This window comes from Anguilla rostrata, chromosome 7 (assembly GCF_018555375.3).
Source record: "Anguilla rostrata isolate EN2019 chromosome 7, ASM1855537v3, whole genome shotgun sequence".
NCBI classification, from domain to species: domain Eukaryota; kingdom Metazoa; phylum Chordata; class Actinopteri; order Anguilliformes; family Anguillidae; genus Anguilla; species Anguilla rostrata.
Genome location: NC_057939.1, coordinates 49,792,084 through 49,811,892, shown reverse-complemented (window position 1 = coordinate 49,811,892; position 19,809 = coordinate 49,792,084). Strand labels below are relative to the sequence as shown.

The 19,809-nt window shown below is 54.8% G+C and overlaps 1 protein-coding gene across 4 annotated transcripts in view; it reads right to left on the bottom strand.

Annotated features, from left to right (window-relative positions):
* The window catches only part of LOC135259941 (lysine-specific demethylase 4C-like), a 128,263-nt gene that overhangs the window by 50,675 nt on the left and 57,779 nt on the right, over positions 1-19,809 (bottom strand). For 3 of the 4 annotated variants that reach the window (XM_064344906.1, XM_064344904.1, XM_064344905.1), the window contains exons 6-9: positions 17,661-17,854; positions 8,502-8,731; positions 5,409-7,558; positions 4,458-4,584 (exon numbers count right to left, since the gene is read on the bottom strand). In XM_064344906.1, coding sequence (XP_064200976.1) covers positions 4,458-4,584; positions 5,409-7,558; positions 8,502-8,731; positions 17,661-17,854 — 2,701 coding nt within the window. The remainder of the gene's footprint in view (positions 1-4,457; positions 4,585-5,408; positions 7,559-8,501; positions 8,732-17,660; positions 17,855-19,809) is intronic. The other variant, XM_064344902.1, reaches the window with a different exon arrangement.

Here is a 19,809-nt window from a genome sequence, read left to right as displayed (position 1 = left end):
TGGACCTGAAAAATGGACGGAATTCCATCAGAAAGCCTTGGAAAGCAGGCCTTTTCGATCGCCGCTCCACCAGGGGAACGCGCAGCAGCGCGAGCGGTCGATAAACGCGTCGGCCATCGCTCCCGCGCTCCTCGCTCTCTTTATCTCGCCCGTCTCGGGACGTGGCGCGGAGCGGAGCGGGGCGGCGAAATCTCTCGCCGGCTGACAGGCGTAATCCGCGAAGAGGACCGCGACGCGTCCGGCGCTCCACCGGGGGGGGGGGGGGGGGGGTTTCAGCCTCGGGTCTCGCCGTCAGAGGGCTGTAAATCTGGCAACCGCAGGCCTCTCAGAAGGCAGAGGACAGGGGCCAATAGAAACAGGGCGCTGCGTTTCTCCGAGCGCTGCTGGACGCCGGAGCGCGTCTCACTCGCCTGGAACGGCCCGCGGCGTGTTAGCGCCTGGCAGCGGCGCGGCGGCGGGGCCGGCGGCCGAAGCGTTTGGGCTCCCAGCGTGTGTGTGTGTGCGTGTAGCGTGTGTGTGTGTGTGTGTGTAGTGTGTGTGTGCTTGTCTTATGTGCAATGTTCCTTATTTTATTTTATTTTACTAGCAGCTCACGGCACCCTGGGTTTGCTAGGTCATTCTCAGAAGGGCAAAAGCACTACTGTACACAGGAGACGAAGGGCAAAGGATTTCTGTATTTTTGGCTGAAATACTGGAGGTCCAGCTAACGCGGAGCAGTGGCCCGAGTTCGGGGCGAGATCTGGGGCCTCCTGGAAGCCCTTGGCCCGGGCCAAGCCTGGCTCAAGGCTGTGGGAGGTGAACCAGGACATTAATAAAAGAAGCACCACGGTGTCGAAAGGGCTCTCCTCTCAGCCTCATTACTCTGTGAGCGCTCGCTGGGCACTGACCCCCCGCCCGTTTGCCCCGCACCGCTGCCCGTCAACCCCGCCCGCTCACCCCCCCACCTCCCCACCCCCCTCCCCGGCCACTCCGCCTTCCGCTCCAGCGGAACGCGTTAGGAGTCAGGGACCCGCCATTTTTTACACTGCCAGGCTGGAACAGATAAATTAATGGTCTTTTTCTGTGTGTGAGTGTGTGCGCATACGTGAGTGTGTGTGCGCGCGTGTGTGTGTGTGTGTGTGTGTGTAGTTTCAGTACGCGATCCGTCTCGCAGACACTTTGACCTTTTCCTGTACAGTTACAGAACGGTCCTGGGGGGGCTGGGGGAGGGGAGTGAATTCTGACATATTTAGTGTGACACGGATTGGGTTTTATGACCGATCTGGGCTGTGCCTGTTAGGCAGCAGAGTGGGTTAAACGTGAGAAGAGTTATTGGGGAGGGCAGGACTGACTGGGTCCTGCTGTACAGTCACTTACACAGGAACAGCACAGGCCAGTCCACCCCACCAGCCATCATATCCTTCTCAACATAAATACATAAACGCATAAACACATGAACACATAAATACATAAACGCATAAATACATAAATACGTAAACCCACCGCCACCGCCTGTTATAATATGTGCCACTTGGGATTTAACACACCCAGCAATATTACCCTCAGTGTATTTTATCACTGAAAGATTGTGTGTGTGAGTGTGCACATTACACAGTCCCGTTTTTCTTTAAACTAAATTTTATACTTCAGAACTTCACGCGTAAATTCATACACCTTGCAGCCACCTAATTAAAATCTCACCAAGAAATCAGCCGAAAACTTATTCAGAAATAACCCTGAGGTAAGAGGAATATTGCATTGTTCTCACTTCCAACTTTTTTTCTCTCTCTCTCTCACACAAAAGAGGCCCCCTCCACACAGATTAAATTGTGCTCTGTCATCATATGCCTTACAGTCATTCGGTTATTAACTGCAGGTGTGAAACCCGAGTTCCGGAGGGCTGCTCCTTCTGCCGGGAATGGTGGTTTACTTTCAATCAGCAGCCAATTAAAACCTTCAAAACAAGATGCGCGGATTCCTTAGCCAATCAGTGACCTCAGCACATCTATAACCGACAGACGCTGCGGCTCTCCGGGATTGGTCCCTCGATCCCTAAGCACACGTGACGTCAGTGAGGGCACTGAAACGCAGCGCTGTTTAAACTTAACCCGCGAACCCCCCTCAGGTTTTTGGAGGGGGAGCAGAGGGACCTGCTCCTAACCCGACCGGCGCGGGGGTCGCTGGCGTCCTGGGGCAGACGCGTGGGCGCAGCGAGCTCAACCAGCGTAAGCAAGCCGCGATAACGAGCTCCTCTTTGAAGGCGCGGTAAAAGAGACGACGGCGGGGAAGAAAAAGCGCCTTCGCAAAAACGTGAAACTGCGCGGAGCACGAGTTCCCAGCCCCCCCCCGCCCTGCGTTCAGCCGCCTGACAGAAAGCTGCGCTTTTTAACGGCCCGCGCGTTCGCAAAATTCAAATCCCGGGTAATTACGCCGCTCTCCGGCTCGCCGGGGTCGAGCGAGCCGCACCGAGGAGACCGCGAGGGAGAGACGAAGATTAGACAGAGCGAACGGCCTCCACCACAGCTACCCGCGCCTCCACCGCAGCTACCCGCGCCTCCACCGCGGCCACCCGCGCCTCCTGGCAGTTTAAAAAGAGAGAAACGAACCGTTTTTTTTTTTAACAGACTGTCGACGGGATCTAGAAACACGGTTCCGCGTGTACGGCCGGGGGGGGCAGGGCGAAACAGACGCAGCGAATCAGACGCAGCGAGCCCGTAATTACAGATACGTGATGGGGGAGTAGGAGCTGAAGCGTTAGCGGTTAGCGTGTACGAGACGGGGAGCGCGCGGAACACACGCCGCGGCCGGCCGCCTCTCCTCGCCTAATGAGCCCGCGCCGTGGGAGTCCGAGCCTGGCGATCCCCCCACCCCCGCGCCGTGGGAGTCCGAGCCTGGCGACCCCCCCCCACCCCCGCGCCGTGAGAGTCCGAGCTGGCACCTCCCCGGCCGTGAGAGTCCGAGCCTCGACCCCCACACCCCGCGCCGTGAGAGTCCGAGCCTGGCGACCCCCCCACCCCCCGCGCCGTGAGAGTCCGAGCCTGGCGACCCCCCCCCCACCCCGCGCCGTGAGAGTCCGAGCCTGGCGACCCCACCCCACCCCCGCGCCGTGAGAGTCCGAGCCTGGCGACCCCCCCACCCCCGCGCCGTGGAGTCCGAGCCTGGCGACCCCCCCCCGCGCCGTGGGAGTCCGAGCCTGGCGACCCCCCACCCCCGCGCCGTGGGAGTCCGAGCCTGGCGATCCCCCCCACCCCCGCGCCGTGGGAGTCCGAGCCTGGCGATCCCCCCACCCCCGCGCCGTGAGAGTCCGAGCCTGGCGACCCCCCACCCCGCGCCGTGGGAGTCCGAGCCTGGCGACCCCCCCCCCACCCCCGCGCCGTGAGAGTCCGAGCCTGGCGACCCCCCCACCCCCGCGCCGTGGGAGTCCGAGCCTGGCGACCCCCCCACCCCGCGCCGTGAGAGTCCGAGCCTGGCGATCCCCCCACCCCCGCTCCGTGAGAGTCCGAGCCTGGCGATCCCCCCCACCCCCGCGCCGTGAGAGTCCGAGCCTGGCGATCCCCCCACCCCCGCGCCGTGAGAGTCCGAGCCTGGCGACCCCCCCCCACCCCCGCGCCGTGAGAGTCCGAGCCTGGTGATCCCCCCCCCCACCCCCGCCCGTGAGAGTCCGAGCCTGGCGATCCCCCCACCCCGCGCCGTGAGAGTCCGAGCCTGGCGATCCCCCACCCCCGCGCCGTGAGAGTCCGAGCCTGGCGACCCCCCCCCACCCCCGCGCCGTGAGAGTCCGAGCCTGGCGACCCCCCCCCCCCCCCGCGCCGTGAGAGTCCGAGCCTGGCGATCCCCCCCACCCCGCTCCGTGAGAGTCCGAGCCTGGCGATCCCCCCCACCCCCCGGCCGCACGCAGCCGACACACCCCTGCCGCGCTTGGATGAACCCTCCCCCCATCCGCACCCCCCCCCCCAGGCCTAACAACTGGACGCAGGCCCACGCCGCAGATATAAGCTTTGCCACGCATGAATTACTCCGTTTGACATGCATCTGGGGCCCGGGCTAAAAGAAGCCACATTTCTCTCGCACGCGGGCCGGCCCGAAGGGAACAGCAGGTTTTTCGGGTCTCGCGTACGGCGGGCGGGTGCTTTTGGTCGTACGCTCATCGTACATTCGGATAAAATGTGTTCCAGAATGCTATGTTTTCCTGCTTTATGTATTCAAAGACTTTTTAAGTCAGCACTGAGGAACAGACCTGTAAGATGTTGAAACATATACTGAAAATAAAACTAAATAAATGTATAGTGAGAGGAAAGCTCCATTCACCTTGGCTGCGCTCCGCATCCATCTCCATTAGGCGGGAAAATGAGGCTTAAGGGCGATCGGCGAAGCTCCAGCGCACCTGAGCGGCAGCAGAACGAGGCTCCGCCCCCCCCACGGGCTCCCCCCCCCCCCCCCCCCCCCCCCCCCCCCCCTCCCCTCCCCGCGGGACTCACCCTCGTCGCTGACGGCCTGCTGCTTGACCGCGCTGGGCACCGCCCGGGCCGTGGGCTTCCTCAGCGGGTGCCGCCAGCTCTTGGTGGTCTTCATCCGGCCCACCTGGACCACCATCTGACTGGGGTACTGGGGAGAGAGAGGAACGTCCGACTGGACTCTTTCCGGAAAGTTCTCCACCGCGTCATGTCCCTTTCAGTTATTCCCCACAGCTCAGCTCCCTAAGGATTTCACTGGCTTTATAGCAGTCAAACTTTATGTTACATTTTCAAAGGGGAACTGCGCCCAAAAGTACATTTTTTGATGGAAAATTGATCTGTCCTCCAATAATATGGTCAAAAAACACCAGAAGCAATCTTCCAGATATCCCACTGTCACCCAATAAAAATGTGCAAGTGAAGTGCCTCGCTTGTAGAACAAGGTAAAAAGGACATCTAGAAAATATACGATTTTTTGAAAACCATTTCAACTGTAGAGGAATCAATAAAATACAGTAGCACTGAATTACTGCATCAATGAGTGATTTGCATGCATTGTATAAGTTCCCCTAGCTTCGTGGCTGTAGAGAGGTTAGAGTCGTTCCCAATACAGTTGATCTTACATTACAGACTGATCTTACCAATGCTAACATTCCATCATAACTCTCATAGCAGCCAATTCAGCTTGCGTGTCCTTGTCCTGTTTATGTGTGATAAGAATACGCCCATAATAACTAATAAGTAATGAAAATGTGTTAGGAGGAACCAGCATTTTGGCACTGGACTCTGTTATTCCAGCTAGAGACAGCGTCCATCTCCTCGAGAAACAAAGAGCATTCCATTACATTCACACTAAACTAAGATGGAGAGGCCCGATAGTCCCCATGCATTTCACAGTTAAATCACACGAGAGCAGTATGTGATTGGCTGAGGTAAACGCTAGCCTGAGGAGGAGCTAGATGAGCGGGGCCTTACAGTGCAGATCTCCCCGGGCTCAAGCTCCGCCTCCTCGGACTCCAGGTCGCTCCCCTCCGTGGACACACTGGGGGCGGCGTCCGAGTCGCAGTTCCGAGCGGAGGAGGTCCTGGGGGGGGACTGGTTCCTGCTGTCCCACGGCTCCTCCCTGGGGGGTGACGGGTTCCTGCCAGCCGTCAGCTCCCTGCAGAGGGTGAGGGCCTCTGCGGCCTCCATCTCCATCCTGCGGCGGTCCGCGTCGCTGGGCTCCGCCCCTGACCCCGCCCCCAGCACGTGAGACTCCTCCTCTGGCCCCGCCCCCACCCTGTCAGGCTCCGCCTCCTCGGGGGTCTCGTCCTCCTCCCACGCAGTGTTGGCCGGGGAGTTGAGAGTGTAGTAAGTCGCCGTCCTGTCTTCCGGCAGGACCACAGGGATTTCGGGATGGACGCTCTCGATCAGAACCGCGGGGCCTTGGCAGTTGAGGTGGTCCCAGATACCCGAGCTCAAAGGTCCGATCTCCGCGCTCGGGCTGTCGGAACCGCCGGCTTGGCCGTCCTCGTTAGCCACAGAGCCCTCTGCTTCCACTCCCACCAGGACCGGCCAGGAATGGGAACACCATGAGGTCAGAGCTGGAGCGCCACTTACATCATTAACCTCCTCTTCTGAAGGCTTGTGCTTATCCGAATGGCTGCGGTCTGGAGTGTGGGACGAGCGACCTAAGGGACTAGTGAGGAACGGCTCGCTCTCCCTCAGGGCATCTGTGCCCGTGTGCAATGAGACATGGCTGGATTCACCATCAGGAGGAGCAAGCAGGCCCTGCAGCTTCAATCCACTGGTCAGATCGTGTGGCCCTGAAGGATCAGGCGCTGGACTCTGAGGCTGTAGGGTCTCGGGTGGAGTGTGACAAACAGGAAGTACTCGATGGAGATGGGACTGAGGATGAGACGTTTGTAGCACGACGGGTAATGACGGTTCTTCCACAGGACGGACGCGAGGGACCATCGTTTCTGACATCAAGCCGAAGAGGGACTCCTCCCGGTGGAGGACGGGCAGTGAGGGGTCCCCCTGGTGGCCGGTTCCAGGAAAGCGGGACAGGGCCTCCGTGCCGACCGCCAGCGTGAGAGAGGGCATCTCCTGGTCCAGCTGGGGCGGGAGAGAGGCGTCCTCCTCCGTGAGCACGGGGGTGAGGGAGGGCATCTCGCGCCTTCCTCCGCGGTTCCCCACCAGCTGCTCCGAGCCTGAGGCCAGAGGGGGGACGCCTGCTCCGCACGGGTCCAGTAAGGGAGGGCGGGACTGCTCCCCAGATTCGCAGGGGACCGTGTCACTTCCTCCAGTGGAACACTCCGCGCCGGCAAGGGCCACTGGCAAAGAACTGGCTTCCACATCTGGTGCAGACGAGTCATTAGAGTGACCTGCTGCTGAACAGCCACTCGAGTGACCTGCTCTCGAAGAGTCATTCGAGTGACCTGCTTTTGAAGAGTCATTAGTGTGACCTGCTGCTGAAGAGTCACTAGGGTGACCTGCTGCTGAAGAGTCACCAGGGTGACCTCTTGCCGATGAGCCATTAGAGTGACCTGCGGTTGAAGAGTCACAAGGGTGACCAGCTGCTGAAGAGTCGCTACAGAGAGATTCAGAGGCTCCTCTCGCAGTGTCCAGCGAGTCTGCGCCAGCGTTACTCCCGTGACCCACGTGCGCCCTGCTGCTAGCGCCCGGTCCAGACGCCGGGGCTCTGGGCGCAGCGGAAGGCAGGGGAGACGCGGCGTTCAGGAGCTCTGCAGGAGGCGTACCGCTCCGTGACCCCCCGCTTCGACTCTCCGACACCGCGACTCGGGATAGGCCGCCGACGGCCATCTCCTGACCCTGAGTGGATTCCTCGCCGGACAGGGGCTCCAGTCTCCCGCGAAGCCCCGAGCTTCCAGCAACCGGGGAGCCGGGCTGGGCCTCCGTACCCACGGGAGGAGCCAGCATCTCCTCCACCACCTCCCCCTCCTCGTCCTCCCCCTCTCCCGCAGGACCGGACGGATCGGGCTCCTGCTCCGACGCTTCCGAAGGGGAGAGGTCGCGGCTGGGCGGGCGGAGCCTTCGGGCGGGGTCGGTGGACCCCGGAGCGCTGTCGCTCTCCATCCTGTTCCTGGTGCACATCTTCCTGTTCACCTCTGTCTGATCGTTCCCTGAGTGACAAAACAAGTTAGACCAGCAATAAATCAAACACTGGCTGCCCAATTTGCTTTCCTAATATAATTAATAAGCGCTAAAACATTTAACAGGAGATAATTTGCTGACGCCATTTTGAGGAGCCTATCAAAGGTTGCAGACGTTAAAATATTGTTAGGAAAAAAGAGGGAGAAAACATTTTAATCCGGTCATTCTCTAACAGTCTATCGTGGCATTTCTCCAGAACCATTATTCTTCAGAAAACTTCACTTGATCTGGCGTCAATTTACTTTTTCCATCCAGTTACAGCAGGTGCTCATGAATCACTCACTGTGAAATTCACTGATACATTCATATCCATCACAAGACGAAGTGATGGAGGAGCTCAATTCATTAAATCAATATTAGAGCGCCCCCATTTTCCCCTGCTGTCTCCACATACCCATAATCCCCTCTGAGCTCCGGGGAAAGATAGAGAAACGTAACGAGGGCCACGACACGAAGGGAGAGAAGGAGGAAAAGATGGAGAGAGAGACTGGGAGGAAGAGAGTGAGGGAAAAATGGAGGGAGGGAAGGAGAGATGGAAAGAAAGATAGAAAAAAACAGAGGGAGAGAGGGAAGGTGAGGAAGAGTGAGAGACACAAGGTGAGCCAGAGCAGGAGGGTGGGAAAGAGGGAGAGAAAGGGAGAAGGAGAGAGAGGGGGGTAACTAGTAAAAGAGAGAGAGAGGGAGGGCGACAGAGACAGGGAGAGAGATGGGGGAAGGGAGACATTTTAAGGGAGAGACAGAAGGAGAGAGAAGGCGACAGCGAAAGAGAGAAAGAGAGAGGGAGAAGAGAAAAATGGTAAGGCAGAGCCGTGGATGGAAAGAGCAGAGTTTTGTCAGCAGTGGATTTGGCGCTCTGCAGACGGTGGGAAAGTAGTCCCGGCTGATGTGACACGTAATCAGGCCTTATCTCACCTGAGGTTCCCGGCGCGTCTGACGGCCTACCGGCCTGGCAGGTCAGTCCCGGCCCTCCCCCCTCCGCCCTCCTGCTCGCTCCCCCCGCCTCCTTCTTCACCCTGGGGCCCTGCGGGAGGGTGGCCTGGGCCCTCTGCTCTCTGTCCTCTTCCTCCTCCTCCCCCTCCTCCTCATCCTCCGGCGCGGCGGCTCTTAGCTTCTTAGATCGGGATCGCGGGTGATGGAGGCTGCTGGGAGAGATAGCGGGGGTGGCGCTCAGGACTGGCTGCCTGGGATAAGGCTTTTTCACTGGGCCCGCTGTGGCACTATCTCCCCTCCCAGGACAGGCCCATATTTCACCCTCGAACCGGGGGGAAAAAGAACACGGAGAGCAATACCTCTTTTTTGTATTTTTTCCCCCCCATTTATTTTATTTTATTTTATTTACCACCCTGGCTAGTTGTAACCTGTGTGCTGGGTGCCTAGTGTAAAAGATGTGTGCATTTGTGTGTGTGTGTGTGTGTGTTTGTGTGAGAGTGAGTGTGTGTGAGTATATGTGAGTGTGTGTGTGTGTGTGGTGTGGTGCGGGGGGTTGGTGGTGTGTGGAGTGTCAGTTTGTGTGTGTGTGTGGTGCGGCGCGTGTGTGCGTAGTTTTGGTGTGTGTGTGTGTGTGGGGGGTGGGTGTTCAGTGAAGCGTACAGTATGGGAGTGATAGGTGGTGGCGCAGGCTCTCTAGTCTCTACAGCCCTGCTCATTTGAATCATATTAACATGCTAATGTTGGGGAAAACCCAACATTACCTGCAGTCACGTCTGGCTCTGAGCGGATTGGCTACAAAGAGAGCCTCAAACTCCCCTCCCCCCCCCCCCCCCCCCCGGCCTCAAACTCCGCTACTTCCTGTGATTTCCCTTCAACCGGCAGCCAGTTCAGTCCTTGGAAACAAGGTGTGCAGACTCTTCAGCCAACCAATGACTTGTATTAAGAACTGAAGTGGAGGAACGCATCAAAAACCAGCAGACACAGCGGCCCTCCAGACTCTGCGTTTGAGATCCCTGGTTTAAGGGGCGAAGTTACACGCAGAAAACAGGCAAATTCAATTTACCTCTCGTGTACGAGGCAAACATACAAGACACCACGACCTGTTTCATCTCCGAAACACTGACACCCATTATAAGTGCACATGGTCACGTTCAGCGCAGAGCTGTTTCCAGCATCTGCTCATAAATATATATGAGCATTTACGCATAAATAATTACAAACCTCCAACCAGAAAAAATAAAGCCGTACTCCTCATGCACATATATATATATATATATATTTTTTTTTTTTTTAATCGACTCGGCACCATTTTTTTTTTTTTTTTTTAAACATTCAACAGTTAAGAGCCGAGAAGGCCTGGCAGTAAATTTGGCGCGCCGTCGAGGTATCGGCAGACGAAAGCCTGCCGGCGGTCCGGGCGTCCCGGACGCGGCTTCTGAAACGCAGCTGTGTAATTAAGAGACCGCGGTTTCACAGCTCCGGGGATGCGGGGGATCTACGGTTCAAACCCGGTTCGGTTTAAACGATTAGAGGGGTACTGAAAGTCTCCAGGACGTACAGGAGCGACAAATCAACGCATTACGGGTCCTACTGTACTGGAGGAAGAGAGCGGGGCAGTTATTACTGTACTGGAGGAAGAGAGCGGGGCAGTTATTACTGTACTGGAGGAAGAGAGCGGGGCAGTTTTTACTGTACTGGAGGAAGAGAGCGGGGCAGTTTTTACTGTACTGGAGGAAGAGAGCGGGGCAGTTTTTACTGTACTGGAGGAAGAGAGCGGGGCAGTTTTTACTGTACTGGAGGAAGAGAGCGGGGCAGTTATTACTGTACTGGAGGAAGAGAGCGGGGCAGTTTTTACTGTACTGGAGGAAGAGAGCGGGGCAGTTTTACTGTACTGGAGGAAGAGAGCGGGGCAGTTTTTACTGTACTGGAGGAAGAGAGCGGGCAGTTTTACTGTACTGGAGGAAGAGAGCGGGGCAGTTTTTACTGTACTGGAGGAAGAGAGCGGGGCAGTTTTTACTGTACTGGAGGAAGAGAGCGGGGCAGTTTTTACTGTACTGGAGGAAGAGAGCGGGGCAGTTTGCCATGAAACGCGGAAATGTTTGCATTGCCTAGGCATGACCACTGGAGCCAAAAATGATATTAAATCTTTACTGCAACAGCCACTTTAAAGTCTTCCCACAAGAAAGCCCCCTCCACTGAAAGGCCAAAGCTACTGAGAAACAGCCAAGAAGCATTTTTCAAGACGACTTCCTGGAAGTCAAACCTTGCGTTTTAGGATAGTATTTAAAAAAAATCTTTTTTTTATTTTTTTTTTTTACTGACTTTAAACAAGTCCTGACACAAGTATTTCAAAAACTTGAACTCTTTTTTTTGCTCTTGGAAAATTTTGAAAAACTCAAACTGCAGATCATCGGTTTTCAAACCAAAATGGACTTTTCTTACACCAAAAAGTACAGTCCAAAAAAAAAAAAGGACTTTGCTGAGAATGCAGGTGAAAAGGTCCTTCTTCTTAAGAGTGTGAGTAATCTACAGGAATCTCCTCGGTGTCGGACGGATGAATGAATTTAAGTGAGGATGAGAGCCAGGCCTGGTGACTCAGAGTGCTGCAGACCTGCTCTGCCGATTCAGAACCTAGCCGGGCTGTATTTGGCAAGTTTAGGATGTCACGACAGCTCAGAACTGAGGCCTAGCTGGGCTGTATTTGGCAGGTTGAGCATGTCGTGACAGCTCAGAACTGAGGCCTAGCCGGGCTGTATTTGGCAGGTTGAGCATGTCGTGACTGCTCAGAACTGAGGCCTAGCCGGGCTGTATTTGGCAGGTTGAGCATGTCGTGACAGCTCAGAACTGAGAGCCTCAGCCGGGCTGTATTTGGCAGGTTGAGCATGTCGTGACTGCTCAGAACTGAGGCCTAGCCGGGCTGTATTTGGCAGGTTGAGCATGTCGTGACTGCTCAGAACTGAGGCCTAGCCGGGCTGTATTTGGCAGGTTGAGCATGTCGTGACTGCTCAGAACTGAGGCCTAGCCGGGCTGTATTTGGCAGGTTGAGCATGTCGTGACTGCTCAGAACTGAAGCCCAGCCGGGCTGTATTTGGCAGGTGCAGGTTGGGCCTGCTGGCAGAAGAAGGTCACGGGGGGATAAATCAGACTCCAGGAACAATGCGGATCAGTCATTTGCAGAGGCGTCTTCATGAATACGGAGGAAGAGAGAACTTCCCCAATTACACACCGCTGGGGCCTCTGTGGATTCGGCGCTGTTGTTCCGTCTCAACCTTCAAAGCAGGTCTCCCAGTCCACCCCGGCAACGGCCTAGCGCTCGAGCAAAACTTCACCAGAGACAAAAGCCACGTGACTTCTGCTTCTCTGTGACCTCTAACATCTACTCTTCAGAGAAGCGCCCACTAAACAGTCTTATTAAACTGCGCTGACATACAGGATGAACAAATTTATACACATAGTGTATTACTTTAACACCTTAGGCTTAAAGTGCGTTAAACGGTTATGTCATGACGCCATATTTTACATAATGCAGCTAAATAAAATTGTAAGATATATAAGGCTTCATCATTAAAAAATTCAACCACTTTTATTTGAATTGGGGTCAAATAAAAGTTTATTTATTTATTTTATTCTTGAGCAGGACGATGTACTATCCTATACTATACTATACTACAGTTGGACCAAACAAAACATGCAAAAGTAATTACGTCTTCTTTAGCCTGTGTCCTATGTTGCAGTCTGATAAAGTTATACGTGAGAGCAGGCTCAGTAAAGTAAGCCCGCGGTGAATTAAATCCCCGAGTTTGATAGCGGTGTTCAGAAAGGCTGTGTTAATGCAGCGTATCGAGTGCCGCCCCTCGACAATGTCATCCCGCTTCCCGGGAACAGGAGACGCGGAAAACAGATGCACATCGAGCGCTCGGAACCGGCATCAGCAAACACCGCCGCGGCAACACCGCAAGTACAGCAATTAAACAACACCGAGGGACGTCCGCAGTCTCGCTTTCTGAAAACGAGACGAACTTCAGAAGGAAAAAGGGTTCTTTTTCCCGCTTTAAGAACTGGGGCTGGTGCAGACCGGCAGCGCTGCAGACGGGGAGGCTCTCTCCGCAGATGACTGCAGAGGCATCGTTATACTTATGAAGACCGGGAGACGGGATGCTCGACTGCCTTTAATGAATCAGACTCATGCTGTTTACGGGAGCAGAACGGACAAAGGCAATTATTAATGAAATTAAACCCCTCACAATTACCACTCCTTCCCCTATTCCAACTTCCAATTAGCAGCAAACACAGAAAGATGACAAGGCTTATATATATATATATATATATATATATATATATATACACACACACACACACACACACACACACACACACACACACACACACACACACACACACACACACACACACACACACACACACATACGCACACGCACACACACACATTTATACAGTATCACATTCCATCTGGAAAAGAACAGCGTTACTCTTTTAAAATACCCTGCCTTTGGGGTTTGGTGAGACAGCTCTAAATCATTATGCGCTGCAGTATTGTGGTATATTACTGCCCATTATAGATACTGTCTATCAATTGACTAACATAACGTAACATAGCTTAATGACAAGAACAGGCCATTCAGCCCAACAGTGCCCACCATTTTCCTACCTCTAAATACATAAATAAATAAATATAAATAAGTGGGACACTATACATGAGATACATCTGTGTACTAGCTGTAGGCCAACAGAACACACTACACCAGAGGTCTCCAACCCTGGTCCTGGAGAGCTACAGGGTCTGCTGGTTTTCATAGTGACCCTGCACTTCATGAATCAATTAGAGCAGTTGATTACACAGTTAACTCAACTCGCCTGGTGTCTTGGGTCTCAATCCGGTGCTGATTTTAAGGTGAAAACAAAAACCAGCAGACCCTGTAGCTCTCCAGGACCAGGGTTGGAGACCACTGCACTGCCACAATACAACACTACTACATACCTGTACACAGAGGCCCACAGAAAATATAGCTCTACAACATCAGAACTGTCCAAATGAAGCCACAGAGGAAATACAGCGCTGGAAACACTGCTGGGTTTTACAGGCAGCCGAGAGTAAGACAGGTGGAAAATAAAGTCTCGACCTTCAGCTGGGCTCCCGCGGCATCGCTGAGACCGGAGAGCCACGGCAGAGAGGGACGCGGGACGCCCGAGCACAGAGGGCGGGCTGCAACGGCTCGGCGCTCGCGGCAACAGGGCAACAGGAAGCCGCGTCCCCTGACCGCACGGCGTTCTCAACCGCGTCCCGCCGCGGGCGAACCTCCTCCCGGAACCCTGCGGCTTTCCTACGCGTTCGCTTTCCGTTTACGTTTGCGCTATTCCTTCGTTTTCGCTTCCCTGACAGGGACCGGGGAAGGACAGCAGGCGCCACACGGGGAGAGCTCTCTGACCGCGAGGGCGGTTTGTCAATCCCGCGCGTTTAAACCTCAGGAAGATCCCCGAACGCAGCCGACCGACGTTCCCTCGCGCCCGCAGCAGAGGGCCTCCGCCCAAGCCGGGAGCGAGAACCGGGGAGCGGGAAATTTCCCCCTCCCCCCGTCAGGTGACCCTCCGTTCCTGTTCGCCCGTTTCCACAGCCAGCCCCCGCTTCGCCGGTGCGATTGCGCCGCGGCGTGAGGTCGCGCCCCGCTGGGATCCGTGCCCTTTCTCAGCCGCGTGCTTCTGGGTTCGCGGACAGGAAGCGGAGTTCCGGAATGTTCTGCAGAGAGCAGGCAGGCATGCTATAGTTTACAATTATTTAATAATATCTCATTTTTATGGTATCCTGAAAGTTAGTGAAGCTTTCCATTTTTTAAATCAAACCTGTACTTAAATTACAACTGAAAATACATACATATATATATATTTAGGGATTTAGCACTTATAAAAAGAACACAGCTTATATTTATTCATTCATTAATTGTATTAAACCATTAATACAGCTGGATATTTTCAGGAAGCAATATAGACACTGGATATCTACAACAACAATCTAGGAATCAAACCTGCAACCTCTGAATTGCAAGGTCGGTTCCCTAAGCACTACACTACATCAGTGAACCGAATACATGTGTGAGGGCCAGTTAAAACATGCAGAGGCAGGACGACTTAAACACAAGGAAGCAAGATGACCTCGTATCATGTGACGGCTGGCGATTTGGGAATACGGCTCGGAAAAGAAGAAAGAAAAGCTGCAAGACCTCTGAGGTCTGGGGTCAGCGTTCCTCGCCAAAGGAAATTCCCTTTCAAATGAGCGCGGGTTAAATGAAGGCAACACTCTCTCTCTCTGTCTCTCTCTCTCTCCATCTCTCACTCTCTCTCTCTCTCTCTCTCCATCTCTCACTCTCTCTCTCACTCTCTCTTGCTCTCTGTCTCTCCCATCCCTCTGTTGCTCTCTCTCTCTCTCTCCCTCCCTCTCTCACTCTCTCTCTCCCTCCCTCTCCCGCTCTCTCTTGCTCTCTGTCTCTCCCCATCCCTCTGTTGCTCTCTCTCTCTCTCTCTCCCTTTACCTCTGTCTCTCTCTCTCTCTCTCTCTCTCGTCTCTCCCTCTCTCTCTCTCTCTCCCTCTCCCTCTCTCACACTCTCTCTCTCTCTCTCTCCCTCTCCCTCTCTCACACTCTCTCTCCTCCCTCTCTCTCCCTCCCTCTCCCTCTGTCTCTCTCTCTCTCTCTCTCCCTCTCCCTCCCTCTCTCTCACACTCTGAAACCCGGCGATCAGCCCCAGCTCACAGATGAGCGGTCGGAGCGGTGGGACGGCGGCGGCGCGGAGCAGGGCTAATCCGCAGTGTTGGGTGGATGAGTCACTTACGGGGTCTTTGTCTTCTGAGGGCGATGTAATTACACAGGAGAGGGCGCCGCAGCCGCAAACGATGGAGGAAATAAATTGGCACGGCGAAGCGCGGCCTCTCTGACATTAGCCTGGGGAAGCGGTGTGCCGAACATGGGGGGAGGCGCGGGGGGGGGGGCGCAGAGGGGGAGGGCGCAGAGTGCCCTTAGGCAGGCCCCTGTCCTCTGGGGGGGGGGGAGCGAGGGGGGGTGGGGGGTGGGCGTCCTGCTCCGTCCCCACCCTTTCCGACTCCCGGGCCCGTGCCCGGGCCTCACGCTCTGTCAGAGGCGCAATCCGGGAGCCGATTTTGGGGCCGGAGCCCATTCTCCGCCAAACGGGTGTGGCGAAATCGAGCGGTGACCCCCGCGCCATCGCCGCGGGGTACAGCCGGAGGGCACGCGTCTCATTTGCATCCAAATGGAATCCCTGCCTACCACCCCCCACCCCGCGCAGAATCCTACCTCTCCCTCTCCCTGTCACTCTTTCTCTCCTCTACAACTGTTTTTCGCTCTTCTCTCTTTCTCATGCATTTCCTCATTTTTTGCTCTTTCTCATTTTCTCGCTCTCTTCCTCTCTTTTTCTCTGCCCCCTCTCTCTTGTTCTCTGTTCTCTCTCTCCCTCTTGCCTGCTCTCTCTCCCCCTCTGGTGCACTCTTTCCCTCTTGCTCTCTCTCTCTCTCCCCCTCTCTCTTTCTCTCTGTCCCCTCTCTCTCCCGCTTGCTCGCCTTCTCTCGCTCTCCCTCTATTTCTCTCTCCCTCATGCTTGCTCTCTCTCTCTCTCTCCCTCTTGCTCGTCCCCTCTCTCTCTCCCTCCCTCCCTCTCACTAATCTGCGGCTGCTGACTCCGCTGCGCGGGCATTAGCACGTAGCCCATGCATCAAACGCGCGTGCTGCAGACGCAGACGGCGTCACAGACCCCCGCCTCCTTGCATCCTGTAACACACCCTGCCCCACACACACGCATTCCCTGGGCAAATCGGAGCATTTCGCAGGTCATCCCTTGCATAAGTGCGCCAGTCGGTTTGGAGGCTTTACTCATAACCGGAAGGTTCTGCGTTTGAACCCTTGGTAATGCCTTTAATCAGCTTACCGGACTCCGCCGGTAACAATTCCGTTTAAAACTGCCAGGAACGATACAGAAGCTACACTGGATTACAGTGTCTATCAAGCAAAATATAATATAGGGTCCCCGCTCCAAATATTCTGTGACTTTTCAATGATGATTTAAGGATAAAGGCACCATTTACAAGGATCTGTCTTTGACTGCACTGCAGTATGAATTCAAAAACATTGCATCTATGAAGGTCCCCACAGCCCTCTCCAGCGAACGATGACCTTTGGTAGAGGAGTTAAAATACAAACCAATGAGGGGGGTCCAATTAGTTACAACAGAATGATCAGCACACTGATATTTCGAGGCTTGATAGTAAGTGACATCACTGTAGTGAATTAGCAAGTAAGATGGATGTATTTTGCTTGCGGTAATAAAAAAAAAAATGTTCATTTTCAAGGACATTGGGATTTAAGCATTTTCAACCATCTTTCTGTGAGGTCTTAATGCTTTCAAAGGCAGTTAGATCCCCAAATAATGCTAATTAAAACATGGTAATTAAAATGAGAAAAAATACACACAAAAAAATTATCCTTTTATTCTCTTTAAAAAAAAAAGCTACCACCAGCTGAATTCAAAAACAATGTGTGTTATAGTGGTTAGGGAACTGGGCTTATAACTCTGGGGTTGTGGGTTCGATTCCCAGCTGGGGCACTGTGTAATCTGTAATCTGTTGTTGGGCCTATAATTCACCATTTGCCTGGGCACCATTTGCCTGTATAATAGGGAGGAAATCAGTACTCCTTGGATCCTCCCTGTTTATTCAGCATGCTGGGCCAGGAGAGGAGGGGGTGTCCCGTCTGGTTTTGAGTCGTACATTCTGATAAAAAATTAATCCAACAGGTTGTTCTGCCTAGAAATGAATTTGGGGATACAGTTGATAATTGATGTCTTTGATAATAATAACCAAATTAGATCAAACACATTTATGCTACATATTGAACAAGTAAGGGGTTTTAAATGATGGATGCACTTGTGTTCAGTATTCAGAGTGCCAAAGATCACATGAGGCAGTTAAAACTGCTGGAATCAGAAATGAAACATATTTTGCTTAACACTCACTTCCCCGACACTGTGATAATCAGTCAGGATGAAACCCTCTGCGGCTTGCCGTAACCGAGCGACGTGAAGTGATGTAACGTGAGGGAGGGGCGAAAGGGGCGGGCCTACCTGGGGGCGGAGGGGCGGGCCCGTTTTCGGCGGTGCAGCCAGCTCTGCAGCTCGGGGGTGGAGCCGGGGGTGGGCCGGGAGTGGTCCAGGACGCAGGCGTCCTTGCCCTGCTTCCACACCTGGTAGCGGTCCGGCTGGAACTTCTTGACGAAGGGGTCCATGGAGATCTTCACCATGTCCTTGCTGCAGTTACACTAGGCGGGAAAATGGACGGAGAAGGAGAGAGAGAGAGAGAGAGAAAGAGAGAGGAGTCAACACTGGCTTGTTGAGGCTCCCCTGGCCTTTTGGGGCTCCTAAGACAAACCCTACGAACAGAAGAATGTTTTTACGGAAACTTTCCGATTCAGGAAGTTCATTTCAATTCATCTCATGAATCGAGCGAAACTGAAATGGAATTAACCGCCAAATCCTGCCGGACCGCCTTCAGGAACAGACCGGCGAGAGCGTTCTCCGGGAACGCCAGAAACCAATTGAATTAATACGCCGTCGCCCCGGAGACGGCGCACATCTTCAAAAAACGCGCGGATGTCCTCTGGAGAGACGCCCCCATTGCAGCGCTGAAGGGGGCCGGGGCCGGGAGCCGCGCTCTTCTCTCTCCCTTTGATTTGCCCTCGTTTAGCAGACTTTCTTAATCACTGATCTTGACTCTCGATGTCCCCCCCGGGGGGGCGCGCCGAAAAAGACTACGCTCGGGCCTGCGTGTCTCCGCGCCCCTGACGGGGCGGCACCGTGCGAGCGCTGCCTCAGAGAGCGGGCCGCTGCATCGGGGTAATTACCCGCGGCGCGGCGCGGGACGTGACTTCATTACAGCGGTCTGGAGCCGGCGCGCCGCTCGGGGGCGGAGCCACGCCAGCCCTTTTACCGCCGAGCTGTCGCAGGCACGGAGCTCCGAACGGCCAAATGATCCCCCCAACCCCCCCCCCCACCCCCGAACCCCATCCCACGCGCACCCGAGGCTTATGATAACACACCTTTACAGCCCGTTTCCATGGAAATTAGCGCGGCGAGCGCGGGCTAGCGCGACGCGGGGAAACGGGCGCTCGTCGGCCGTTAAGCGGACAGCCGGAGGCGCTCATATCGCCTCGGCATCCCACGATGCACAGGGGCGGCGCATGTCACGCAGTGCGGGGCAGACTCTCGGTGACCTTTGAGTACGCTTCGCCGCGGGGGGGGCGGAGCCCGAAGGGGCCGTCCTGAGACTCGGCGTGTCGTTACCGCGGCCGGCTGAGCCTGCAGCCTCCCCGCGCTGGCTGGCCAGCGCGCCCGCTAAAAAGCGCTGACTGGCCGAGTCCGTAAACAAGTCACAGGCCATTGGCTCACTGCACAATGATGCGTACGCGTGTGTATTACGGGGCCACAAAACTCCAATTAAAACCAAGGTCCCCCACAGCCAGAGAGCACTGCAGCTTTTAAATAAATACATTTAAAAAAAACCAGTGGAAACTGCCAAACAACTGAGCTCGCCTTCGAAGCCAAAGTACATATTTAGAAATTGGCTTTGGCCGTTTTTTCCGGAAGATTTCGATGCCGCCGCAGCGTGTCCTCTCCTATCAGACGAAGCAGGCAAACAGATCTCGAGTAGAGCTAATATAACAGATGTAAGATCCAGAGCAATACGAGCTTATCCAATAACTACTCGGGGAAGAAAAGAAGTAAGAATAAGCATATGCAAATCTCCGGCAGTCTCGAGAATCAGGTAATGACACTGATTGCAGTTACCGTTTTCGTACAGTGAAGCAAACAAACCCGGCCGACGCAGACATGACACTAAAAGCTCATTATACCGCAAATATTGCATTTACATATAAATTGAGTTAAATCAGGAGTCCTTCTTTTTCTGTAGTATTGTGATTACAGCGTCTTATCTGCGAACAAGTGGGCCCCCTTTCATTCCGGGGATCGGCGGCAGGCGACGGCACCGGGAAACCTGGCGGACGGCGCGAGGCGTCTGTTTCCCGCCATCGGGCCGCTAACAGAAACTAGCGGCGCGGCTCCGTACGACCGCGGCAGCCGCAGAATCTGTTACGAGACGCTCCCTCCGCTTCGTGGGATGTAGCAACGGGCCAATCCGCGAGGAATGCCCTCTCTGGAGGGCTTAGAGGGCTGTTTTAAGGTTTTGGTGTAAATCCGTTTGTTGTCGACACTGTGA